Source organism: Crocodylus siamensis, chromosome 2 (assembly GCF_052110815.1).
Source record: "Crocodylus siamensis isolate JL-2025a chromosome 2, ASM5211081v1, whole genome shotgun sequence".
In the NCBI taxonomy this organism is placed as follows: Eukaryota; Metazoa; Chordata; order Crocodylia; family Crocodylidae; genus Crocodylus; species Crocodylus siamensis.
Window position 1 is genome coordinate 286,603,718 of NC_143396.1, and position 27,597 is coordinate 286,631,314.

At 44.1% G+C, this 27,597-nt stretch overlaps 1 protein-coding gene across 1 annotated transcript in view; it reads left to right on the plus strand.

Annotated features, from left to right (window-relative positions):
• LRRC9 (leucine rich repeat containing 9) overlaps positions 1-27,597 on the plus strand; it is a 74,081-nt gene that overhangs the window by 33,344 nt on the left and 13,140 nt on the right. The window contains exons 17-30 of the mRNA XM_090034303.1: positions 68-280; positions 2,028-2,147; positions 3,628-3,819; positions 4,745-4,870; positions 5,694-5,834; positions 11,054-11,231; positions 12,110-12,330; positions 13,000-13,122; positions 15,359-15,489; positions 16,837-16,945; positions 17,149-17,288; positions 23,482-23,618; positions 24,490-24,707; positions 24,896-24,964. Of these exons, the coding sequence (XP_089890429.1) occupies positions 68-280; positions 2,028-2,147; positions 3,628-3,819; positions 4,745-4,870; positions 5,694-5,834; positions 11,054-11,231; positions 12,110-12,330; positions 13,000-13,122; positions 15,359-15,489; positions 16,837-16,945; positions 17,149-17,288; positions 23,482-23,618; positions 24,490-24,707; positions 24,896-24,964 (2,118 nt within the window). The remainder of the gene's footprint in view (positions 1-67; positions 281-2,027; positions 2,148-3,627; positions 3,820-4,744; positions 4,871-5,693; positions 5,835-11,053; positions 11,232-12,109; positions 12,331-12,999; positions 13,123-15,358; positions 15,490-16,836; positions 16,946-17,148; positions 17,289-23,481; positions 23,619-24,489; positions 24,708-24,895; positions 24,965-27,597) is intronic.

Below are 27,597 nucleotides of genomic sequence, written 5' to 3' on the forward strand. Positions count from 1 at the left end.
TTTTACATAATTTACCTGACTGAAAATTAGAACCGTGACAAATATTGATGAATACTATTTTGCTTAGGTCAAAATTCAATCCCTGTTCTCTACACTCAACAATGTGATTGTAGAAGAAGGAAACAGAAACACAGAAGGATTCATACTGTCTCATGACTTGCAACTGGACAACGAAGCACTGAACATGGAGCCTGCAGTAAAGGCCAGACCAAAAATTGTTTGCTTGGATGAAAAAACCGTGCTTTCAGTTGCTAAGGCCAATATTTACAGCCAAATCATGGTGAGCATTTTCTGTTAAACTGCAGCAGGACAAATTCATTCTTTAACCTGTGTCATATCTTTTTAGATTGCCTTCCAATCCAATGAAAAGTAGGAAGTCCAAACTTAACCCTATCATCTGTTCTTGATTCTGGAGTTGCTTCTATTAATTTAAGGCCAGAGTAATATTATTAAAAGTAAAAGAAGTTTTCAATCTGGTGTGAGATCGCAGTCTTCTGTCTCTACATGATTATGCTGATGATTTTGCAAAGCAATACTCATTACTAGTATTGGACCAGTTTCTGATCTTACTCCTGGTTCTACCATGGGAAGTAACTCCACTGCAAACTGTGGAAGCTAGTGTATGTGAGAACAAGGTAGTGCCCAAGGGACCAGCCTGAACCTTGAGTTTTCTTGGATGTGTAGCTGTGTAATTGTAGTGCTTGCTCTTGACAGACTTTATGCCAGTTCTGGCACTGGAAAAATACAAATCCAACTTGATGGAGAATCATCCAAGGTATGTAGCTAGCTTCAAATTTTAGCCACAGATTTTCAAATATCAGTGCAAGAGGCATACATACAGTAGGCCTCTGTCAGAAGCATTGTGTGTCGACTTCAGCCAGGGCTGGAGATTTTGACCAGGGTGTGCCAGTGCTTCTTCTGGGATGGAAACTCGGAGATTCCTGCTAGAGATGGTCTTGCCTGCACCCTCCCTGTTCAGAGTCAGACCAATCACCACATTTGGGGCCAGGAAGGAATTTTACCCTATGGTCAGTTTGGTGTGGACTATGGGGGTTTTGTCTTCCTCTGTTGCATGGCATCATGGGCTCTTTTCCTGGGATTTCTTGAGCATATTTTAACGACCTTTGCAGCATCCAGATGTTGACTGCCATGGTTCCTTCACTTTACCTGTGGCAGGTTAGGTATTATATCTTGTGGTTGTGTCAGGGTTGTCTGTGTAGTTTTGTTAATAGGTTAGACAATGCATTTGTATAGGATGATTTGGCTAGGGTTGATTTTGCCTCAGACTTCCAACCCTACTTTTCTATAATTTCTACGAATAGTCCAAACTTACAGGTATTTGCATGTGCAGTGCCTGCCATTCCCCATTTAACTGCTGTCTTGAACATGCACTTCCCCACTTTGTCTGCACAAACTGGACTGAACATTTACCCCTTACATTTAGCATTTACAAGTGCTGAATCATTTCTCAGGTGTCCCAATCTCAGGTCTGCCCCATGAGCTGACAGCATTTCCCATACCTACTGACTATATTTTCCCTCCTGCTGTTTATAGGATGTTATAGTCTTGCCCCTTTTAAAGTTCATTTGGAGGCAGCCTTTGTTGAAATGCTGGAATAGTTTTCTTCCTGTTCTGCAAAGGCATCTCCTCTCCCATTATCTGTAGAACACTATTGGAAACACTAACTTTTTGCTCCTGCTACGACACCATTCACTGTGTAAGTTGCCTTCCCACTGTTACTTCAAGGAGAAAAGAACAAATATCCTTTGAAACAGGAAATAAAAGAAACGGTTTCCCCACATGTCTGTAAGACTCCCCCTCACAATCTTCCTAGCATTTAAGTCTTTCTTTGTAGCCATAGACTACTTACATTTTTTTGTGACATTCTTAACATGTAAGGCTTTTGAGTGTTTAGAGACAGGTTGGTACTGGTACTGGGTGTTCAGAAGAGTTGTAGGTATTGGGTATTCAGTATTCGGTATTGGGTATTCAGAAGAGTTTTAACTGTTAATCAACTCTTGACCTAGGTTCTCAATTTGCATGGGAACAGCCTGAGCAAACTGCGGGACATCCCTAGACTGATGGGGCTTCGAAAGCTTATTGTCAGCTTTAATGAATTTACTTCATTAGATGACATTTGCCACTTGGTAAGTAATGCCGTTCTGCATCTTTTTGAAGGGAAATTTGAACTAAAGGGATATTTTGGCTGAAGAAAATCTTTTGTGCACACAGAACAGAAGTTCTGCAATTGATTCATATTTCTTGCATGACAGCAAGCTAGATTTACGCATAAATGGGGAAACCCACCACCTCCAAATCAAGCCTTTGTCCCTACCTCTCCTTTGCCACGTGGGCTTGTAGACTGAGCTCAGGACTAGGATTTGGGTGATCTGGATTCTGTCTCTGGCTGTGCCACTGGCCTATTGGATGACCTTTAGCAGGTCATTTCAGCTCACTTGCCTCAGATCCCCCATCTGTTAAATAAAACAATGTCTGTCATGAGCCCAGGTACACTTTGGGGGTTTGTGGTGTGTCATGAATATTTCCCTGTGTTTTATTGTACTGATGTGGTATGTGTTGTCTCTTTGGAAAGCCCATATTATGCTGTATCCATTTAAGTGACTGTTAGCACTGTAGAGACTATGTTATGTTGTCTGTATATATCATTTTGATTTAGGATATGGTTTAGTCAAGGAAGGGGAGTGGGTGGGAATGTTAAATCTCTCTTGCTATTTTGGCACTAGGGCAAGAAGAATTTCTACTCCCAGACACAGGCAGGAGTTGGGCCCCAAGTCATTGTTTTCCTGTAATAGGGAAATCAACTCTAAACTAAAGGCATCTGAGAGAAATGGCCCATTGGCTGGGGGGCCCCCAGGTTTTTAGGGAGACAAGAACTTTCTGGGGGATACTTGTGACTCATGAACAATGAGAATAATGATGATGGGGAGGGTCTTCCAAGGACCCTCGAACTCCTGTTTACCGTCACAAACTCTGGTTATGGTCACAAACTCCTGCAAGACCATTTTAGGCTGGACATAAGGAAAAACTTCTTTATTGTCCGAGCCCTCAAGGCCTGGAATAGACTGCCTACAGAGGTGGTGCAAGCACACACTCTGGACACTTTTTAAAGAAACATTTGAATGCTTATCTTGCTGGGATCCTTTAACCGTAGCTGACTTACTGCCCCTTGGGCAGGGGGCTGGACCCAATGGTCTTATGAGGTCCCTTCCATCCCTAATATCTATGAAATCTATAAGGACTCTCGGTGGATTCCTCCACTCTTAACTGATACAGTTATCCCATTCAACCTGATATGAAAGGTCTACAGGGCCTTCCTTTGCTGACCACGATGGGGATTAATTCCACCGGCATTCTTATTGGTGGTAGATGAACTAGACATGGACAGCAGATGGGCTGGGCTCAAATAACATTCAAAGGTTTAATTGTTTATCCAGGGTTCTGTCCAGGCAGGCTTTGAGCTACCAAGTAAAGGACAGCCTGAGCATGTAATCTGGTTGAATCACACCTTTTGTAAATCCATTAAAACCAAGTGCATTACCAAATACTTCCTTTTGCTGCAGTTGTTTTTTTATGTACAGTTAGTCTCTAATCACTACTATGTTGCAGCCCAACCTGGAGTATTTTGATGCAAGCCATAATCATGTGATCACACTGGAAGGCATTAGAGGCTTGAGCAAACTGAAATACTTTGACCTGAGCTGGAATCAGCTGAAAAAGACGGGAGAAGAAATAAATGTCTTACGTAAACACACTCCCAACTTACTCAGTCTTGATATCAGGCATAACCCATGGCATAAGGTATGTGTTACAACCTAATGCTCTCTGGAAAACTTTCTACCCAAAACAGTGATTTGACAATAAGGAGCTAAACGCTAGATCTGATTCTTCCATATGTTAAAGCCCCCTTACACCACTCAGCTACATATGAGGCCTTAAAGCAGATGTAAATGTAATTTTTACATTCACTTGAAGTTTCCTTTAGCTTGTCAGGATCTTAATGTAGTACAGTGGGGGCCAACTTTTTTGGCAGGGCTGCCACAAGGCTGCCACAATATAAGCCCCATGCTGCACCCCAGCCCCACAAGTGCCACTCTGATCCCTTCCCCTGCCGAATCTATTCCCTATCCCCTCCCCATCTGCCACTTGCCACACACACAGGCCACCTGTGCCGCAGGTGGGCCACCCCTGGTGTAGTGGATAATTATGCCCATTTTCTTTAGTCACAGCCTCTAGGAAGAAAGCTACATAAATGATATTAGAAGAAATCTGACACAACAGAGTCCCTAAGAGACACATTTTCCCTTTTCCTCACTTCCAAAGGAGGGTTATTTGCTGATACACCTAGAGTAGCTTTGACATCAGTGCCACATTCAAACTTTGCTCACATTTACATTATTCCTTGTGGCCTGTGCAGGGGTAGCAAGATTCAGCCCCTTCTTCTCTCTTTTCCGCTCACTCTCAGCCCACAGAAGTGGGTAGAACATGATGGCCTTCTGGCAGCTGTTCTCCCACCCCGCAGCTGCTCAGGCTAGGGGTAGGCTGTATAGGGCAGAAAGGGGGCACCTTATGCCCTTGGCTCCAATACATGGACAAGACCAATCTCGGTGTAAGTATTTGCTTACATAAAATTAGAGCAGATTGGATTGGAAAGATTATCAACAGATTAAAATAAAATCATATATAAAATGCAAAGAAATGAAGTGCCTTTGTTTTCTTTCCCAAGCCAGCCTCATTGCGTCTGAGTGTCATTGGCCGATTAAAGGCACTTACTCATTTAGACAGGGTCCTGATCACGGAAGAAGAGGCTGCAGATGCTATGCGTTATATCGCTGGGTCCAAGATCACTCAGGTTTGATGTTTCATTTTTTTGTAACTTATAGTGCATGTAAGAGTGGAGAAATCAAGTCATAGACATAGTCGTGCCATTCAACATTTTTTTTAAAAAGGCTTCTCTAATCGTTTTTTTGTTTTTTAAAAACATTTCATTTCATATGCATTCTGAAAATGCCATGTTTTGTGCTGTCAGGAATTTGTGGTGAAGGAGCAGTCATTTAATAAATACTGCTGCCGCTTAGTACTTTGCTGACACAGGTAGTATGGTAGTACACAAAGAAATGCCTTGGTATGATAGATTTGATATAATTTTGAAATTGTTGAAAACAACTCTGCTTAATTTCTACTCCCCTTAGAAAGCAGAAAATTAACTATGCTTTTCCTCTTACAGACAGGCGGGAAGACAAAAAGTACTACATGAATAATTAACTTTTTTTTAAACAACTGGACCCAAATTCCTGAGACCCTTACTCAGGTTTTATTTTGTCTTTACTCAGACAATCTCTCATTGACTAGAACTGGGACTAATTAGAGCAGGGGATGAGCAGAAATGAAGGGAAGGCTTCAAGATTTCTTCCGATTAGTTTTGTTTGAACTTTTTTGTTTGTTCATTAATACATCCTAAAAATCTAACAAATAGAGCTCTAGACCTAGTAGATCTCTGTTAGATATGTTAATATTTGATATTAGATATAGAATTAGATATATTAATACCTGTTAGATATATTAATATTTGACCCATCTCCTTATATTGGAGGATTGCAAGCCATAAGGTCTTTTCATTTATGGTAAGTTATGGAATATGTACATTACCTTATACAGTATTTTCATTTTGTCAGGCATCTCTGTTAGAAAACTCCAGGACTGATGAAGAGAGGCGACATGTTCTTAGTGTATTCCCTTATGCCAAAATACTGACACAGTTTAGCAAGAACAGAGTGGATTTGCAGACACACCTCAAGAGCAACTGGTATTCTATGGTAAGGTTGAAACTGTATAATATAAAGCAAGTCTGCACTGATGATTTCTGCCATGTCTTTGTTTTGTGCTTGTTTGATGACTTGATATGTGCTAATTATAAATATATTTTGGAGCACTTTAAAATGCAGTGTAGTGCAACATTTAGAACAACAATGACAACAAAACAGGAATCTTTGCCAGATTAAACTGACAATTAGGCCAATGGAGTGTCTTGTCAGTCATAGTGGCTGCTTCCAGATTCCTCTTAGGAGGTGGTAAGAACCCTCACAATGAACATTTATTAGATAACCTTCCCATGGTGGAAATTTCTTTCTAGCATTCCCAGATTTTTAAGGTGGGAAGGGCCCCGTAAAGAACTCTTGCATAAAACAAACCAGAGTACCTCACCTAGGAATTTCTGTATCAAGCTCACAACTTCTGTTTGTGTTAAAGTAGATCTTATACAATGATGTCTAGTGTTGTTGCCTTCCAGGCAGCATCCTTCTAACTGAACTACACACCGCCTGGCTTAGTCCCTCCTGGCCCCACATCTCTTTTCCTTTTGGTTGTCCAGTAAGCCAGCTTCAGCAGCAGGGGAATCTAGCCATTGGCCTGCTGCTTAGGACCTCTGGGAGCTAAGATAAGTACATTCAACCCCACTATGGTGAGAGGAACCTAGCATCTGAATAGCTCAAAATGCCACTTACTTAGCTAAAATAGTTGTGTAAGTGCTACGTATGCAACTGAAGGGGGAGCTGGGGTCTTAATCTTTAAGCATACATGTACTGTTTCCCTAAAATTGTTAGACTGTTCAAGTTATTTTGGACCTTAAGCTGAAAAGATACAATTGCAGTTTCACATATGTATAGTGCAGTTCTTTCTTCTCTGTATACCTGCTCCTTTCTTGTGAGCCTGTAACCAAGTTGGTGCTCCAGGGGCGGCTGGAACAGCCCCTGGTGGCTGCACAACCCATACTCTACTCCAGCTGTAGTGTGCCCGCCCCTTCTCACTCTCCTGCCACACCTTTGATGTAATTGTTTGATTGGAAGAGAGGCTTCCTAATGGGTCCTAGAGCGAGCCAGCAGGTCCCTCCTGGACTCCGCCAGTCTCAATCCTTCCCTTGCTGTATGAGCACTTTCAGCCTGGCCATGACCCAAGGCACCTGTGAGCCTTAGGGTTAATTATATGGTTCCAGCTGCCCCTTACATCACAGCCATGCCTCGCAAAAGTTACCAATGAATGACTTCGAAGTCCTCTATACCCTTGTTGGGACCTCATCCTTCCCAGCTTCAGCCCCTTTTCTTTGGGTCCCAGCCTGAATCATTCCCTCTCAGGTTGTGCCCTGCTTGGCCTATAGGCCACTGGCCCAGATCTTGCCCCTCTGGGGCTACCTCTGCCCTGCCTTGGGCACTGACCCTACTCTGGCTTCATCTGGGCCCCTGGCACCAGTCTCACCCCTCTAGAGCTGCCTCTGCCCTGCCTTAGACATTGAGTCTACTCTGTACGCAGGACCCCCTGGCCCTGGTTCTGGCCTTCCCAGGCCCTTGTCCAACTCATGTCCAAGCTAGGCTTCAGCCTTTCTTTCTCCCTCTCTAGGCTTGGATCTCCCCATCAGGTCTGAGCTGCTAGCAGGGCTCTAAACATCTGTGTGCCCCTCTAGCACCCTGCTGTGGGTTAAGCCCCCAGGTGTCTCCAGGCACCTCTCGGGCACCCCACCATGGCCTCTGCTCACTCCCCTTTCAGCCACTCTCAAACCATCGTTGAAACTATAACCCAGGAGTAAGCCTTGTGGCAAATACAAACTATGCCCCCTTTGGGTCCAGACATAGACAATGGTGACCTGCCTGCATAACAGGGTTTCCCCCTTACCCCAGGTAATATTACCTTCTAGGGCATCATCATTGTTTGCCTTCCTCAAGATAGCCCTGGTGCCAGTTAAGAGATCTCCTGCATTGCTATGGAGTTGTTGCCTCCAACTGCCTCCTCTGGCTCAGATCCTGGGTTCATATAGCTGGAAGCCACATCCCATTTGGTCACATAGCTCCCTGAGCTGCTACAGGTGTTTCCTGAGTGGGCTTGCTGATGTGCCTCCGGTGCAACTTACTACTGCTGGTCCAAGCAGGGTTTTGCCTTGCTAGATTATTGCAGAGTAATCAGCTGTGTGATGGGCACTCCTAGCCTCTGCCACTTCCCCTGGCTGGCTGTTTTCCTTGTAGCCTGCTCTGCCTGCTAGTCTTTTATTCTCTAATAACAGGAGCTTTGTGACTCTCAGTTACAGAGCCGGCAGGTTTGAAACTTTCTGGTATTCAATGAGTTCTAAGAAAATGCAACACCAAGCCCAATTACAAGGAGAAAGCTGGTAGGTCTAATTTCAGGCCTAAGCACATTGATGGTATTGCTTCAAATAATGTCTCTTACCTTGAATGACCAATTATGTTTAGAAGCATATTATACAACTGAAAACCATATAGGAAAAGCCAAGGTCATCCTAACCTGTCATAGTCCATGCTCTGACCTGTCATCTGAAATCACGTTAATCTCCCAAGGATAAAAGGTTAAGAGCTCCTCTGTCAGTTCAATTTGTTGTGCAGAGTACAGAATAGCTAGAGGAAAACATTTTCTGCTGATGAGCATAGTGGCCTACTCTGCGTGCATTACAAAGTGCATGTTTGCAGAAACGGCCAAGAAAACCAGTGTTTCTGCACACAGCGTTACACTTTTGGGGTATTATTAACCGAGTTCATGTAGGGACAGAAGATATTTTTGCAGAAAGAAAGGGAAATCACAAGACCTAGAAGAATGAATGCTTTGCCCATTAGCATAGCAAAAATAAAGAACAGCTTTGAATTCTGTAACGATTGCTTGTTGTAGATCAGAGATGGTGCTGAGTACCCTGGACCCCCAAAGATCTAACCTGCAAGTTCCCAAGCTAAGACGCTTGGTTAGTCTAATAAAATATACAGTAACCTTACTAGTTGTTTTCTGAGAAAGGGTGGTGTCATGGCAATGCAGTCACATTGTGGAAAAGATCATTGATTGCACTTTCTGTCTGTCACGAAGGTTTTGAGAAGTGAGTGTTTGCAGTCACTGCAGATGAAAAACAGTTCTTTGACAAGGCTAAGTGAGAAATATGCATTTGGATCTAAATTTATCCCTGCCCAAGAGTTTTTCAGGCGTGAAAAACAAAACAGATGAATATGATGTAGACATTAAAGGAAAAAAAAGGAACATGTTTATGCTGAATCAGAGATAAAAGGGAACCATGAAATTAGGATTAATCCTTTTTTAATAAACATTGAACCCCTAATAGAATACTAAGCTAACAAATTCAGGTGATAGCCTGACCCATCGGAAATGAAAGTTTTACCGTTGACTTCAACAAGACCAAGATTTCACCTCTGGATTTAGAATTAAGACATGTGACAGCAGGCTAACAAAATCACATCATTCTTATTCCATGTTTGCAGAAAGGGTTAAATTAATCCAGTACTGAGATCCGGTTTATACTAGAAACATTTTATGCATGATGCTGATGCTAGATTTACCTGCATTGGGCATTTGAGAGTATGTTTATTTATGCTGCACAATCATGGTTTGTTCTGGTGCAGGTGGTGGAGTCTTCTTGAAGATATTAAAATGAAAACCTGAATTGTTTCATAGTTTCATAGTTTCTAGGGTCGGAAGGGACCTGAGCAGATCATCTAGTCCGACCCCCTGCCATGGCAGGAAAGAGTACTGGGGTCAAACGACCACAGCAAGATGTTCATCGAACCTCCTCTTAAACACCCCCAGGGTAGGAGCCTGCACCACTTCTCTTGGAAGTTGGTTCCAGACCCTAGCCGCCCTGACCATGAAGTAGCGCCTCCTGATATCTAACCTAAACCTGCCCTCTGCCAGCTTGTGACCATTATTCCTGGTCACTCCTGGCGGTGCTCAGGGGAACAGTGACTCCCCCAATGCCTGCTGATCCCCCCTGACTAGTTTATAACAGGCCACAAGATCCCCCTCAGCCTTCTCTTGTGGAGGCTGAACAGGTTCAGGTCCCATCGCCTCTCCTCGTAGGGCCTGCCCTGCTGCCCCCTGACCATGCGAGTGGCCTCCTCTGGACCCTCTCCATGTTGTCCACATCCTTCTTGAAGTGCAGTGCCCAGAACTGGACGCAGTCCTCCAGCTGCGGCCTGACCAGTGCCGCAGAGAGGGGGAGGATCACCTCTTTGGACCTGCTCAAGATGCATCTGTGGATGCATGACAAGGTGCAGTTGGCCTTCCTGACCGCGTCCCCACACTGCCGGCCCATGTTCATCTTGGAGTCAATGATGACCCCAAAATCCTTTTCCGCCTCCGTGCTGACAAGAGGGGAGTTCCCGAACCTGTAGGTATGGTGCCGGTTGTTCCTCCCCAGGTGCATCACCTTGCACTTGTCTGTGTTGAAACCCATCCTATTCTCATCCGCCCACCCTTGTAACCTGTCTAGGTCTGATTGTAGCCTGTTGCATCCTTCCAGTGTGCCCACGTCCCCCCACATCTTAGTGTCATCAGCAAATTTGAACAGGGTGCTTTGTACCCCCTCGTCCAAATCACTGACGAAGATGTTGAACAGTGCAGGCCCAAGGACCGAGCCCTGCGGGACCCCACTGCCCACGTCCTTCCAGGCTGAGAAGGACCCATCTACTACCACCCTCTGGGTGCGGCCCTCCAGCCAGTTGGCGACCCATTTGACCGTGTGGGTGTCTACACCGCAGCCCCCCAGTTTCTTAATGAGAACAGGGTGAGAGACGGTGTCAAAAGCCTTCCGGAAGTCCAGGAAGACAATTTCCACTGCTACCCCTGCATCTAATGATCTGGTGATCTGATCGTAAAAGGCCACCAGGTTGGTCTGACAGGACCTGCCACTGATGAACCCGTGTTGGTTGCCCCTAAGCATGCAGTCCCCTGCTGGCCCCTCCTGGATGTGTGCCAGCATAATTTTCTCAAACAGCTTGCCTAGGATCAAGGTAAGACTAACCGGCCTATAGTTTCCCAGGTCCTCCTTCCTGCCTTTTTTGAAGATGGGAACCACATTGGCCCTCTTCCAGTCCTCCACAATTGTATTGTGGACCTGTAGCACATTCAGTGTTATTCAGGAAGAGACTCTTATTGATATCAGTGCAAAATGCTGATAGAATTATTGTGATGGCAGCATTTGTCAGAATTAAATTTCAGATAGATTGACTGACTGAGACTTTTTCTTTTAATTCAGATCACTGTCTTAGATTTTGATGGACAACATCTCTCCAAAATTGCCAACCTGGAGAAACTGGGGAATTTAAAATGGGCATCTTTTAGCAACAATAATCTAACTAAAGTAGAAGGATTGGAATCTTGCCTTAACCTTGAAGAGCTCACGTTGGATGGAAACTGCATTTCAAACCTAGATGGTACTGTACTGAGAAAGTTAATTTAAATCAAGACATTTAAGTTGGGCACAATCGAAACATTTCCACTCTAGTGTCTTTTTATTTTTATTGCTTTCTGAACTATATGATTTAAAGTTTTCAGGTTAAAAAATAAATGATCTCTATTCATAGTTAGTAGGGTCAGAAGGAACCTAAGTAGATCATCAAGTCTGACCCCCTGCCATGGGCAGGAAAGGATGCTGAGGTCAAACGACCCCAGCTAGGTGATTATCCAGCCTCCTTTTGAAGACCCCCAGGGTATTTCTTGTGATGAATCTTTGACAGAAACAAAGAAAAGATGTGAGGCAGAGCAACTGTGTTTCAGAAAAGCAAAGTCTAGGTCTTTACATCAAAAAACATTTTTAGGTTTGGATGCATGTGCACTTTTAGCGTACAAACTTGCTGTAGCCTGTAGACTCGGTACAAGAAATATAACAGTTCCTGTGATAGCTGGAATCTCTTTGGTCATTAATCTCTAAAATGTGATGGTAATTAACTAAGTTATAAAACATTCACTTTTAAATGGAGAGATTTATGTGTGCAAACTCTGAGATCCAATGTTCCAGTAACCCTGGGGCAGTTGTTATATCCTCCTCCAAACTTCCACATCCCCTTTGCTTCAAAGCCTGTCCCAAGGACTTCTGCTGGTGCTTTAAGGGTGATGCCTCTCTCTAGTGGTCTCTCCCTAGACAGTCTTTGGGCTGCCAGGAGAACAGGCCATCAGTGGTCCCTTCTGATCCTGCTGGCATCAGACCCAGGTAGCAAAATCATATTGCATGTAGCTTGGTTTACCATCTCAGTTGCCCATTCCTTTTGCTTTTCACTGTAGTCTGTTAAGGATATCTCCTTTATTTTCCCAGGAATTTCAAAACTCACCAAACTAACACGACTTAGTGTAAATAATAATCTTCTCATCAGCCTGGAGAGACATGTGTTTGACAACCTGTCTCATCTTCATTACCTCTCTCTTGAGAGCAACAGAATCACGTCATTGGCTGGTTTGCAGAAAGCCTATCCACTAATAGAACTCTACATAAGCAATAACTATGTATCTACCAACCAAGAGATATATCACTTGAAGGTAAGGTGGCTGCTGTTGCTTTAGGTTTGGGGAAAAGCAGGGAACAAACTTGCAAATTGCTCTTTACTAATTACCTTATACCTCCTATAAATGTCGGCAGCCATGTTAACAAGTGATTGCCTAAATTGTCCCTGCAAGGCTTGCATTTGTCCATTTTTAAAAATTGGACCCATGATAATTGTCCTTAAGACCCTCTAGTCTGATCTTCCATCTAGATTTGTGTGCTCAGCACTGGGAAGGAGGTGCTGAACACATCAGGATTGGGCTAAAAATTATCTTCCCTTAGCCACCCACTCTGCACATCAGATGCAGTCAGTGAATGCTACCAGGAACCAAGTCCAAGGCTCAAGCATTATTAACTTAATAAGAGACTGAAGGCCTGATTTTCATTTACATTCAGATCCTTTAGCAGACTGGTAAGGCAGAATTGCTTTAAACAAAGTACAAGCATAATTTATACCTGCTTTACGCAGCCAGATGGATATCAAGTGGCCTAAGTGTAAATGAGAAGGCCTGGGTTTTATAAAATGTTGTTGCAAACTTGATACATGGAGGTGTGAGCTGAAGAAAGGATTACAGGCAAACATACAGAGCAGCCTCAATGTCTTTGCTCACTAAAGTTTGGAGTGATGATAATAATAAGGCTTAATCTGTGTATTTTTTTCTTAGGGTTTAATTAATCTGATAATACTGGACATGTATGGTAATCTAATTGTGTGGAAACAAGATAACTACCGCTTGTTCGTAATTTTCCATCTCGGATCACTCAAAGCCTTAGATGGTGTTGCTGTTGTAAGTTATTGTATGCATCCATAATCTTGTTAAAACAATTTTTTTCTAAATCAAGACCATTGCCTATCACACTGACGAGTATTCTCACTGTTTCCTAGTATTCCCTCATCTGTCTCTATTCAGCTTTTGACTCTTGTCTTATACTTAGGTAGCAAGCTCTGTAAGGCAGAAGCCATCTTTCCATTTGTACAGCACCTTGCACTATAGGAACCCTACTCCATGATTATTAGCAATCCTAGGTGCAGCAGCAACAGTGATGCATGAGCATCTTGAAAAATTCTAACACCTACTAAATCAGTCTAATATAATAAAAGCTGTAGTACTTCCATCTGTGTGTCTGTCTGTATGTATGTCTGTAACGCTCCAGGCCAGGTGGCAATTGACCCAGAGCATTAGGGCAGACACACAGACAGACAGGAGGGAGGGGGAGGCAGTTGGGGCCATGGAGGGTGGGGCACACAGCCACAGGGGGCAGGGAATATAGCCGCAGGGGGTGGGGCAAGCAGCTGCAGGGGACAGGGCGGGGTTTGCAGCTGTGGGAGGGTGGGGTGCACTGCTGCAGGGCGCGCAGCCCTATCCTAGCCCTGTGTCCGCATGCCATGCGCCCCGCAGCTGCATGCTCCGCCCCATGTGACAATGGACAAGGGGCGTGCAGGGTGCATGGTATCAGGGAGCAGGGCAGGGCCATGGGGGCGGCTGGGGTGGGACATGCAGCCAGGGGCTGTATGGCTGCAGCCAAGGGGTGCACATCCACAGCAGCACGGCCAAGGGGCATGGGGCATGTGGCCATTGGGAGAAGGGCATGTGGCTGCAGTGTACAGCCAAGGGACATGCAGCCAAGGGGCCTGGGGTATATGGCTGTGGGGTGTGCAGCCATGGAGGGTGGGGCACATAGATGTGGCATGCAGTCGCAGGGCGCGTAGCCACGGCTGTGCAGCCAAGGGGCGCAAGGTGTGTGGCCACAGCACTGCAACCAATGGGCATGGGGCGTGCTGCCACGGTGGGTGCGGTGTGTGACTATGGGGTGTGCAGCCATAGGGCCCATGGCCACCCAGTATACAGTGGACCATGCTGCCATGGGACGTGGCGCCACTCCCCTCCCTCCCTTCCTCCCTGCCACCTCTCCTCCCTGCCCACTGCTGTGGGGGGCACTGTCTGGCAGCTGCAGCCGCTGCATATAAGCTTCCCTCCCCCCTCCTTCCTGGGAGGTGGCATGGGGTGAAGTGGCAAGAGGTGGGGAGGGGGAGGTGCATGGGGCTGGATGCGGAGCAGCAGGGGGAGGTGGGGAGCGGGGCTGAACCAGTGGGAGGTGGCGGAAAAGGGGCTGGACCCAGAGCGGCGGTGGGAGGGGAGGGAATGTGGCCCGACCTGGAATGGTGGCGGGAGTGGGGGGAGCAGGGCTGGACCCGAAGCAGCGGAGGGGGAAGTGGGGCTGGACCACAGTAGGGGGATGGGGCTGGACCCAGAGCGGCAGGGCAAGCAGGGGAGCAGGGCTGGACCTGGAGCAGCAGGTGAGGAGGGGAGCGGAGCCAGACGAGGAGCAGCAAGGGGAGCAGAGTTCGACCTGGAGTGGCGTGGAGTGGGGTTACAGCAGGGATGGAACTGGAGCAGCGGGGGGAAGGGGCAAGCAGTCCCAGACCTGCAGCAGCGGGAGGAGGGTACAAAGCCAGATGCAGGGCTCCGTCTCTGCCCCCGTCTCTCCCCATCATTCTTGATGGACATTTTGCTAGTTAACTAATAATGTTATCGTCTATGCCACAGCTCTGTAGTTTAGCACATGGATGTTTGTCATTAACCTATTCAGTAAAAATATAGCCAATATAACATTAGTGTCTTAAAGCCAAATCAGGGTAGGCAACCCCCATCATATGTGCCATTGCATGGCATGTGAAGGCATTTTGCTTGACACGCGTGCCTTCAGACAGGGAAGGGGCTGGGGCTGCACTACCACAACAAGGATCAGGGCCCTGGAGGCTCTCCCAATGTCTGCCCCTGGCACGCCAAAATCTTACAAGTTGAGGTTGCAGGTGTTGTTGGCACTCTGCCCAAAAACATTGCTGATCTGTGAGCTAAATTATAATTTTGAAGGCATCTTTATATCAAGGTCTGATTTTTCAGGTCCTTATCATTTTTTAAAAATGACAGCATTAGCTGAAACTTTACATGCCTGCAATATTATGGAGGTCCTAGGTCTGCATTAATACAGCAGAGTTCACTTTTAAATGTCATCCTGCAGGAGCCAGCAGAAGTCGAGAGTGCCAAGGATTTATTTGGTGGTAGACTGACTTGTGATACTATTGCAGAAAGATTAGGGCATTCCAACTTCACTAAAATGCAAGAATTAAACTGGACAAGCTCCACCATCAGGTACAGTAATTTTCAAAAGTGTCACTGATATGGTAAAAATAGCATTTACTATGATGGTTAGGAAAATATAACAAAGCAGAACCTGTGCTTAGTTTTTGCAGCTCATATGTGCAGCTGTTTATGGGTAAAATCTTCATGTCTTATCCACAGAGTTGGTATGTCATAGCTCAAACAGAATACTTTTGCTCAGGGTTGGTGAGGAAATGGTCTCTGTCTTCAGATGCTTCTCTTCTCCAGACAAGGATTTGCGCTGACTTTGCACATTTTGGATGGGCATCTGGGCAAGTGACTTCTTGTGGTCAGAAAAGCTGTATTTGCCTTAGCTGATTCCTGTTCTGATCCATCAGAAATCTAGCTAAAAACCTATGCAGAAAACTGGCACATTGGGCACAAATATTTTTGTGTTGCTGTTTCCTGTGTTATGAAGGATCCATGTGATGTTATTCCATCCTGCATCTAAACGCACGTCAGTAAATCCTCAAGGGCACTCACTTCTGAATGATCAGAGAATACTTGCACTACATGCTTTTTCACATACCCCAGAGTATAAGAATGCCTATTCATCGGGCCATACGCTGCCCTACTGCAGCACACACATCACCTACCAACATTTACACTTTGCCAGCTTTCATTTGTAGTGACAACCACAGGGAAAGCATTTCTGTGGTCTGCATAGACATGTTGGTCCTCTGACAATTGTTTTTTCTCTCCTGGTTTCTTAAAGTGAAAGAACCTCAGTAAAGATGATTATAACAATTGACTCTTAGCCTTTGGTCTTATATGGCCCAGAAGGGTTTCACTGAGGGCTAATACCCCATTTCCATTGACACCAGTGGCAAAACTTCAGTTGTCTACTAATCGAGTTATGACTGTGGCCATTTTAATTAAACCCTAGTGGGGTTATATGGGTTTAATTGAACCCTAGTGGATTTATTATTCATCCCATATGTGAATTAGCCAGAGTTTACCAGGCACTGTGGAGGGTAGCAGTGATGGTGACTCAGGGCCAGGGTTGGGGCATCCATCCGGATTCAGAGCCCATGTAGCAGGCTCATCCCTTGGTTCTGGGCTGAGGGGGGTGGATTTCTCCTCACCAGGTCTGCACTGCTCATATATTGCCCTCAGAAAGTCCAGTTAGTTCGATTATGTGAACAAAACAGATATTTGCCTTTAATGTGGGCATTAGTTAACTCTCGCTGACTGCTCTTAAGGAAATAAAAGGGTGTGTTTGTTGTATGGAAGATGTTAGCTTTCTGGTGAGTAACACAACACAGGCGGGCTTGTTTAGGTCACGTGTCTGCGTCAGCTTCTACTTTTATCTTTCACTGTGTTCTTGACTCAATTCAGAACAGTGGATTTGGTGCCAGCCGATCAATTTAGAAACGTCTGCAATGTGAATTTGCAGAACAACAATCTCACCTCTTTCAGTGGCTTAGTCTTCCTGCCTAGTGTCAAGGTGAGTTAGTCACATATTCTGTCCTTTTATTCCCTGTTTTTCTAGCCATGTTCATTATAAACTGTTTTCTCTTTTGTAAAGTTCCTAATCTCTCTTATTCCTGCCTGTCAGATTTTTTTTTTCAAAATAATGACCAGACAGCAGTGGAATATCTGTATTACATTAATTGTGTCATAGCCTAACAATGTGGTTTGCTTATGCAGGTATTGTGTCTGAACTACAATCATATTGAGTCCATAATGCCCAGACAAAAGTCCCAAAGCCATTTAACAAACAGGCAGCTGCTGTACCAGAAAGTGACCTCTAGTGGCTATGGGCAGCAAGGACTTTCTAAAGGAAGCAGGTAGAGTCACATTTTACAATGACTTCTTATTAGTCCTTTCTTCTGTTACTGAAAAAGGAGAGCCCAAGGGGTCTGAAAAACTCTCTTCTCCCCACCTTGCTTGGGCTGTATTCTGATTAGGACAGGGCCTTCTGCACCCTGCCACTCTCACCCCTGACATGTGGGAGCACACAGACAGATCCTTTGTGGGGCAGCTGGTTGATTCATTTCCTCCATCCTGAGTTACTGAGGTGGTGGGACCACTAACAGTGCAGCATGGTGCTTCCCTCCCTGCTGTCTTCAGGAGACAGAAGTGTGTCATTCTCAGTCAGTAACATCAGTGGCTGCTCAGGCTTCTATCACCAGCTCTATGTTCTGACCCAGCTTGGTAAACTGAGGCACTGAGAGCCTGAGTGATGGTTGTGCAGAACGTTTTTGGCAGAGGAAAAGCTCTTTGCTGAAACCCCACTACTGCCTCTCAACACCTTCTAACCTTTTGGAAAACAAATTAGGTACCTGTCTTCTCTGCTCCCATTCTCCTTGTATAGCACAGCATAACTGCCTATGTCAGTGGCTCTCAATGGTTTTTAGGCTCAAGGCACCCGTTTTCAGACCCAAGGCACTGCTTGGAAAATGCCAGTTCTTAGTTTACACTCATTTTTTCACTATGGATAACTAACACAGCGATTTTTCTAATGCAGAGAACTCAGAAAGACCACGGCAGGTCAGAATTTTTTTTTAACATTATGGATCCTTATTTTAAATCTTTTGGTTTATCTTGTGAAGCATGTTTGCACCCCTACCTGCTAACCTGCAGCACCCCTAAAAGGATCTCAAGGCACCTCAGGGTGTCATAGCACCCTGACTGAGAGTCATTGGTCTAAGTATAGCATGGAACGTTCCTGCCTGCCTCTGAAGCATCTGGTATTGATTGATCCTTAACTCAGTCCCTCTGCCTGGTATGCGATGTCATGTTTGTCAATCAACAGTTAAGCTCATTCTGTATTTGAAATCAGTAACAAAAACTGTATACAATGACATGACAGTATTGAAAGGTCATACTGACCCCTTAGAGCAGGGGTGGGCAAAATGCGGCCTGCAGGCCGGATGTTGCCTGCCAGGCCATTCTATCCGACCCGTGGGGCCCCTAAAAAATTTAGAAAATTCCTATTTATCTACCCCTGGCTGCCTGTCATGCAGCCCCTCAATGGCTTGCCAAAACTCAGTAAGCGGCCCTCCACCCAAAATAATTGCCTGCCCCTGCCTTAGAGCCTGGTGTGTGATAACTCAGCTTGCCTTATGCATGTAAGTATCCCGATAGCAGTCACAATCAGTAGAATCAGCGAGCTTCATGCCGTAGTGACTCATTCATGCTGCAGTAAGTTTTTATACAGGTATTTACAGCCTCATCCGCATTTCCTCCCTGATCCTTCATTTAGTCCTGGCAGCCATTTATCCTGCCAATAACCCTCTTCTGTGCCCGTCTCACAGATATGCCTCTGTTTCTCACCCTCTGGAGCAGACATCCACAAAGCTTTTTTACATTCTTTTGACATCAACACATTAGGTCAGCTCATGTCCTGAAGAACATTTCCAAATCAGCTTTCAGTTTACAGTCCTTATTTTTGCATTCTAAGAGGATTGAAACTTCAGGCACATGTCAAAGCTCATTCAGTCAGTGCTTTACTGCTCTGACAACGACCACAGCCAGTTTCACTACAGTCCTATCAGACAGGCTGTGCGGAGTTGCTACCCAGGGTTCCCATCCTACTTTTTAGTGAATATTATTACAGTTCCAGAACATCACAGAGAGATGTAAGATGTAGCTGCACACGTGTGTACTTCTCAGCCCAGTATTCAGCTCCTCCTTACTTCGTTCGTTGGTGTGTGTTTGGCATCTGCCTGGGTGTATTTCTTGTCCCAGATTTTTCCCTTTCGTTTTGGAGGGTGTGATTATGTGCCTAAATTTTTTTTTATCCTTTAGGGGGAAAGACACTAGCAGAAGTACATGTGGAGCTGGTTCAGCTCTCCTGTATGTCAGACGATGAGTCTGTTTTCATTTCCATTAGGTTAGGATGCTCATGAGATACTACTGCTTTTTCCTGGTCTTGTGGGCTCATACAGAGGCTCTGATGGAGACAGCTGAGTGTCTCCCCACTAATGCATCACTGGCACTTTTCTAAATGATAAATCTCCTTTCCAAGGGATGTGCTGCCTTCCCAGTGAGGTAATTCAGAGGATCCACACAAAAGCCTCACACTGCTAAAGCTGCCCACTCTTCCTATCCAGAGGCCACAGCATCACTCTGGGTTGTGCAGTGGGTTTCATTAACCCCAATCTCTGTTTCCCCGTCCGCACAGAGCCTGGTTGTGTGGGCAGGGAAAGTTTGAAGTGTGAGAAATTTCTGACTTTTTCCTTTAGTGATCCTCAGGATTACATAGCCCACTGCATTGGGAGCTATAGCTTCTGTGCTCACATATGACATTCATTGAATCACCTCTTTACTGTTGCTTTATTTGGATTTTATAATGTCACCAACTTCTTAAACAGGAAAGCGAGGAATAAAAAATGACTTGCGATGAAATAAACATTGCAATTAACTGTTATTCAAGGGTTTTTAATTAAATTATGAGGAAATTGCTATTGCTTTGGCACATACATTGGGCCTGGTGTATCCCTGATATAACTCCTTTGTCTTCTCGAGTTACATCAGAAGTGAACTTGGCTTATGAACTAATTATCCCAGCCCTCCCGTGAGGTAGATAAGTATTTTCTTCACTGTACTGATGAGACAGAACTGTTATGGCCAACATTTTCCAGAGAGGATTCTGTATTTAGAGGGTTTGTTTGAGTTCCATTTAAGACTGTTGTCACTCATCTAAGTCTGGGATAGGCAAAGACTGCAACACCTAAAATCAGGGGCTACTTTTGAAGCGTTCAGCCCAAGTGACTTGAATTTATAGATTAGGATCAATACTGCAGAATGTGTTTAGTGACTCCCAGGCCACGTCCAGATGAGCACGGCCATGCAATATGTGGTGCCACAAACACATTTGCACCACCACATACTGCGCATTTAGATGTTCTCCACGGTGCAAGGGAGCACTGCCCATGCGTGCGCTGCTCCATCTTTTTTCCTTCTGGGTTTTTTTGACCCTCTTCCCTATAGCATCCAGCATTCAGAGAACCAGGGAGGCCTAGTTTGGAAGCTACATATTTAATACCCATCAGTTGGCCTGCTGTGCATGAATGTACCTGATTCTCTTTGGAACTTGGTTAAATTACTGGTCTCCACAACATTTTGTGACAAGTTTCCCAAGTTAACTCTGTGCTGTGTAACAAATAACTTTCTGTTAGTTTTAAATGTTTCCTTATAAGCTCCTTGTGCACTCTCTGTCTTTTTGATGAAAAAGGGAACCAGAACTGCACACATTATTCAAGGGATGGGTACATCATGGATTTATACTGTGACATAATGACATTTTCTGTTCTGTTTTCTAAACAATTCCTAATGCTCTGTTCACCTTCTTGATGACTACTAACCACTAGGCTGATGTTTTCAGAGATCTATCCACAAGAGCTCCAAGGGCTCTTTCTTCAGTAATAGCCCTTTAATTTTGCCTTTGATAAGGTAAATATATTGAATCCCGTATAATAAGTAATATGCATACTGAGGATGTATTTCCCAGTTCATTAATTCTGGTGCCCCTCCTCTGAATCCTTTCCAATTTTGCAACATCCTCCTTGAAATGTGGACAACAGAACTAGACACACTCTTCCCGTATTAGCCACACCAGTCTCTTTAAGCTCTTGCTCAGTATTGCTGTGGCTATACCAGCATGTTGCATTGGCCTTTTTGGTCACAGCATGGCATAGAAGCTCCTCTTTAGGTGATCATTTCAAACTCTGCTTCCCAAGGTAACATCCCCATGTTTAAAATTTGGCCTGTATTCTTTGGGCATTTATAGACCTGCTCCAGAAGTGGGAGCAGGGTGTGCTTTAATTAGAGTGGCTCCGAGAACCGCTCTAATTAAAGTGTCTGGAGCATCATGTGTATCGGCGTCCCCACACTGAATAATGGTGGCAGGGGCATTTTAACTAAAGCTTGTTGAATGAGCTTTAGGTAAAGCATCCCTGCCACCATTTTTCAGCACAGGGACACTGATACATGTGACACTGGAGTCTGCTGGAGTGCAGTAATTACCATGCTCCAGCAGATGCAATTAATCAAGTCTGCTCTGATGTGCTGTAATTAGAGTGCATCAGAGCAGTCTCACTGCACATGTATAGGTGTCCTTTGTTTCCAGACGCATCATTTTACATGTGGCTGCAATCAAGTGTGGTTTTTTTCACTTGTGCCCAGCTTACCTATGTCAAGAATCTTTCTTTCTCAGTGTTCACAACTCACCAAATCTTTGTGTCATCCACAAACTCCATCAGTAATTATGCTGTTTTCTTCCAGTTCCTTGATATGAAGGTACAGTGGCAAAGGGCCAAGAACTGACTCTGGTAGGACCCACAAAAAATATGTTTGCTCCATGATGCTTCCCCATTTACAGTGACATTATTAGACATTTTAATTAGCTAGTTTTTAATATCTTTATTTTGTGTTTTGTGCCATTGCTGAGTCAAATACCTTGCAGTAGTATATCAATGTTATATCTTTACCAACAAAGCTTGCAGTCTCATCAAAAAAAGATATCAAGGTTGTTTGATAAGACCTATTTTCAGTAAAGCCATATTGATTGGCATTCATTGTGTGTCCCCTTTTATTTTCTTACTAGTCCAGTCATGTGTCAACAATTCCAGTATTTTGCCTCAGATCAATGTTGAGCTGACAGGCAGATTTACACTTAGTTTGTAGCATCTATCTTTCTTAAATGAAAGACAACCATTATCTTTGTTTTAGTATTTACTAACTTCCCCAGATTTTTTGAAGATGAGCATTCATGCCTCAGAGAGCTCTTTGACCAGGCCTTCAAGACTTAGGTGCAAGTTATCACATTTGCTCTTTTAAAAACCTAGAACTTTAGTAGCTGTTCTTTAACATCCTCCTCAGTTCCTGTTGGTTACATAGAAAGTTTCAGATGATCATTGTCAGGACAAATGACCTTTACCAAAATACAGACTGGAAGTATGTATTTAATTCTTCAGTCTTTTCTGTATGTATCTGTGATGATAATTCTGTTGCCATCTAGTAATGGAGCAGCACCATTGTTAGGATTCCTTTTGTTCCTAGTACACTTTATAAACTCATATATTCCCCTTAACTGCTAGCTGCTGATTTCTCCTTCTGGCCTTATGCTACTATTTTTAATTTTCTATGATACCGAACTTCTAATTTTTATCATCATTATCAACTATTTTTAATTCCCTAGAACTTTTGTATACTTCTTTCTCAGTTGTGGGACTGTAGCTTTTTTTAGGCTCTTAGTAAAATATCCACAAGTGGGTACAAATCAACATTCACTTCTTTTCTCTTTAACTTTGTTTCTCCAGCTGATTCAGCTCACAATTATCTTCAGCTTGGTAAAACCAGACTTTTTGAAACACCATGTATATGCTGATACTTGATTGGGTTGTATTCTGCTTGCACACAACCAGGATAGTGAAGTCACCATCAGTAGTACTAATGCAACAACACACCTCAGTGAAAACTGAGTTTGCTCAGTACCTTGTAAAGTTAATGGGGTCATCATGAGACGGTGGCAAAGGTGCAATAAGACCCCTGGACTGCAGCATTTTTCTCAGTCTGCCTGATTATGGGTCAAGCTTAACAAAAATGAAGCTTTCACAAGCAAAGTAGTAGGATATTGCCTGCTGTTTGGCTGTCATGAGAACAAACCCAAAGTTTGCCATAAATATTTTACTGACTTCAGCAGCAGTTTCCAGCTATTTCCTTTATACATGCTCAGGCTGCCGTGGGCAGAAGAGTGGTTTTCCATGTTTGTTTGATGCCTGTGGTCTGCATCCAATTAAACTTGACCAAGCTTCCCAGCATGGAAGTCTGCCTAAGCCTAGTGTAACTCCAAACACTAGATTCCTTTCAGCACTTGTTAGACTTTGTGTAGGAACCTGGCATCACTTATATTCAACCTGGTCCAGTTGGTAGATCCCTATTTACCACCATGTAATTACTCCAATTGGTATGTATGGGAGGGTTACAAAATGGGAACAAAATGAACTTATATTTCTATTTTCTATACTGTTGTAGGGATGCAGGATTTGGTGAAAACCTGCCTCCAATAATGCAGAGTTTAGAAGTTCTGCATTTGGGCTACAATGGAATTAGCAACATGACCCAGCTGCAGCTCAGTAGATTGAAAAACCTGAAGTTTCTCTTTTTACAGGGTAAGTAATAACAGCATTTTTGTTGCCATTATTTAATGTTCTGCAGTGTATTGTTACACTGCTTTGGCCATAGGAGAATCGATGGATGGTTCCATATTCACTCAGTATAGGTTGGGTGTTAGATTAGGAAGGCTTAGTCCCTGTACTAGTGCTGTAAGAAAGAGAACACATGTGGGACTGCCCTCACTTATGCCATTGACAAAAGGTGCTTTACATATAGAACAGCAGACCTCTGCCTTGCACTGTCATTAAGTCTCCCTACCCTGGGAAGAGAAGGGGAAGCTAACGTAGAAAAACTCCTCTTCCAGCTTTTTGCCAGCAGCTGGTTCTATGCTGAGGAAATTCCCTGCTGACTAACTGTAGTTAGAATGTGGCCTCTCTAGATTTCATTTAAGAATGTAGCCCACAGTTCTTGTTGCCACATGTAGTCCCTAAGGCATCACTAGAACTACATATAAGAGCTAGTGCTCTGCTTTGTTCCAAGCGCTTGCAAGATTGGACCCTTAGCTAAGACAGAGAGAGATGCTGGCATGTGTGGCACTACCTTACTAGCTACAACCATTTCAAAGAATTTAAGCAGCCATAATGACTTATCTGTGGCTTGTTCTTCAGGATCCCCAGTATTAATTAGATAATTTGCTTTATATAGAGCTCACCAAAGCAATTTCTACCATTGGTTTCTGCATCAGAGCACCCAGTGGAGTTGGAAGGTGGTAGATTGAATATGGATTAACAAAGAAAGACCTGTTTATACACTGTTCAAGTAATCTAGGAAGCTTATAGGTTGCTTTGGCTGAAGATTGTTTTTTGGGTAACACTGAATGCCAGGTATATTACATCTCACTCCCTACTGTTACTGCTGGCCCAACAGGTAATGAAATCAGTCAGATTGAGGGGCTTGAGGGCCTACAGCTTCTGGAGGAGCTGGTGTTGGATCATAACCGCATTAAAACGATCTTGGAAAGCTCCTTTGCTAAGCAGAGCTCCCTTTGTGCACTTCACCTGGAGGAAAACCGAATACGAGAGCTGAACAATTTGCAGTCGTTGGTAAAACTGCAGAAACTTTTCCTGGGATATAATAAAATCCAGGTACAGTGTGTTAGTGTTGATACTGTAGATTCAGTGGACCAGAGGTTGCAGCTCCTACTCAGGCCAGCTCCCTTTACTTTCAGTGGACTTTTCTGAGCTAAGACCCCTGCATTTGCTCCAATGTATATTAATTAACTGTAAGACTTGAAATGTCTTGGCAATAACTTTCTTTTTTAACATTTGAACAGGAACTGTCTGAACTGGAAAAACTTGAAGTTATTCCTAGCCTTAAAGAGCTTTCAATATCTGGAAATCCAGTGAGTATGCATAAACTAGGGGCACATTTCAGTTAATGTTCTGGGTAATCACCCTTCTGATTCATTTAAAAGTATTAAGAATTTCTCTGTAGTTAACTACAAAGTTTCATTTCTCCCGCGGTTTGAGGGACGTGGTCCTGTGCTCCCTGGAAATTTCCAGGCAGGATCAGGACTCTTGAGCCTTGAGTGCACTTACAGAGATGCGCCCCAGAGATTCCTGAGGGCACATCTCTGCAAGTGGGGAAACCTTGGCTTTCCCTGCTTATAAAGACATGCCCTGAGATTTACAGAGATGAGTCCTGGGCAGAGGAGAAAGCCAGGCAGAGGCTTCCAGGTCTTGAGAGACCCAATCCTGTGTGAGAATTCCTGGGTACGCAAGATCGGGCCCCTCAAGCCCGCAGAATACCTGCTCAGGGCAGCCAGAGAGCATAGGCAGCTCCAGGCTGTTCATGCTCTCGCACCATAAAGCAAACAGATATCTGTCACTAAATAGCAGCACAACTTGATACCACCTTCATCACAGCCATGTATTTTGAGCATTTGTGGCATGGCAAGGGACATCAGTTTGCTTGGGCTTGTTGCTGCCTTAAAAATGTTCATAGCAACACAAAGGTGAAGAAAGGCAATGTCTGTTTTCACCGTCAGTGTCTGTCACAGTGGCAGAGCAATTTGAATGCAAGAATTCATGTGTTTTGCTGCAAGATAAAAAAAAGTTTGTGTTTGCACATGTGTGCTGTGGTAGTGAGTTGTCTTTTCCATATTCCAAAAATAGGTCATATTTTGGAACCAGAACATAGTTTGATAAAGAAGATCTGAATTTTTTTTAATATAAAAAATATTCCGCAACTATATTTTTGTTCATTTATATAACTCCACTCATAAAAGGTCTCTATGAAATGCTTATTTTTTCCCCCTAACTCTGCTTTTATTTTTCAGTTTGGTTAGACTTGTTTTGCGTTTTCTTTCTTTGGGAACATAACATTTAGAAGAATATAATACAGAGGGGATGAAGTTATCACCAGGCTTTTCCACCTCTGTAGAAAAGCCTACAAAGATGTAACTCTGGTCCCTGTCAACATTTATGCATGTGACTGGATCCATTCAGTCAAACACAACACTATTGACTTCAAAGGGGTGGGTTTGAATGCAGTGGGACCAACAGTTTGAGTAAGTTAGGATCTCAGTTTATGTATTTGAGGTGCTTTAGAAGCGTCAGAATTAAAAGTGTCATCAAGCAAATGCTTTTCAGCTGTGAATGGAAACTGGAAATAAGTTTGGCTTCTAATATGAAATAGACTTTTGTTCCATCAATGTGGATCTCAGCTATGAATCCTGTCCATGGCACTTATTGCCTTTCATAGGCCACTAGGCATCAGGATCTGAGGGCGTTTTTACACGTGCTGTGGGCAGGGGGTGAGTGTGCTTTAATTAGAGTGGCTCCAACAGCTGCTGTAATTAAAGCACCCACAATCTCTTATGTACCAGCATTCCCACGCTTCAAAATGGTGCCAGGAGCACATTAACTAAAGCTTGTTTGATGAGCTTTAGTTAAAGTGCCCCTCAGTTAATCAAGTCTGAGACATTCTATGATACTTTCTGACAAGGGGGAGTATTATAGGAAGGCACTGAAGGACTTGGCACTCAAGTGATTTTAGCCTATGTCATCAATTCAAAGTGGGCAGATTACTATCATGGGTGAAAATAGAGCCCATGCCCTAGCCCAGGATGAAAACACCCCTTCACATTTCACATACTGAGAAGAGGAACTAGAAGCAAGACTTCAGGCAAACTCTTCAGAGTAGCCTACCCAACAGGGCTATGCACTCTGTTTCTGGAGCAGGGTGGAAATGCCATTTGCTTATCAACACTAGTTCCTAGAGTCGTGAGATTTTTTTTCCAAACAGTCTCTGCCAGAGCTATATGACAAAGGTAAATGGATGAAGACACAGCAGTCCCAACTCCTAGCAAGCTGCAGTTCTAGCAAAAAAACAAACCTGGCTGCAATGTGTGAAGGACCTGGACAACAAACAAGAGCTCAACGAAGGCCAGCAGCATCAACTCCTACCCACATGTTCTCACAAGATTATTAAAGAGGCCATCCTTAATGGACTGGCTGATGCCAACATCCTAAGGGATAGCCAGCATGGGTTTGTTGTGGGTAGGTCTTGCTTGACCAATGTCATTTCCTTCTACGACCAGGTGACCTTTCACCTGGACAAGGGAGAAAAGATTGATGTCATATATCTTGACTTCAAAAAAGCCTTCGATCTGGTATCCCATGATCACCTCTTGGCCAAACTGGCCAGCTGTGGCCTGGGGTCCACCACGATCCACTGGCTGGGAAATTGGCTCCGTGGTTGGACCCAGAGGGTTGTAATTGATGGCAGTCACTCATCATGGTGCCCTGTGACCAGTGGGGTCCCCCAAGGCTCGGTCCTTGGACCCATATTGTTCATCATCTTCATTAATGATGTGGACATTGGAGTCAGGAGCAGACTGGCCAAGTTCTCTGTTGACACCAAACTTTGGGGCAAAGCATCCATGCCAGAAGATAGGCGGGTGATCCAGGCTGACCTAGACAAGCTCAGCAAATGGGCAGACGAGAACCTGATGGTGTTTAACACCGAAAAATG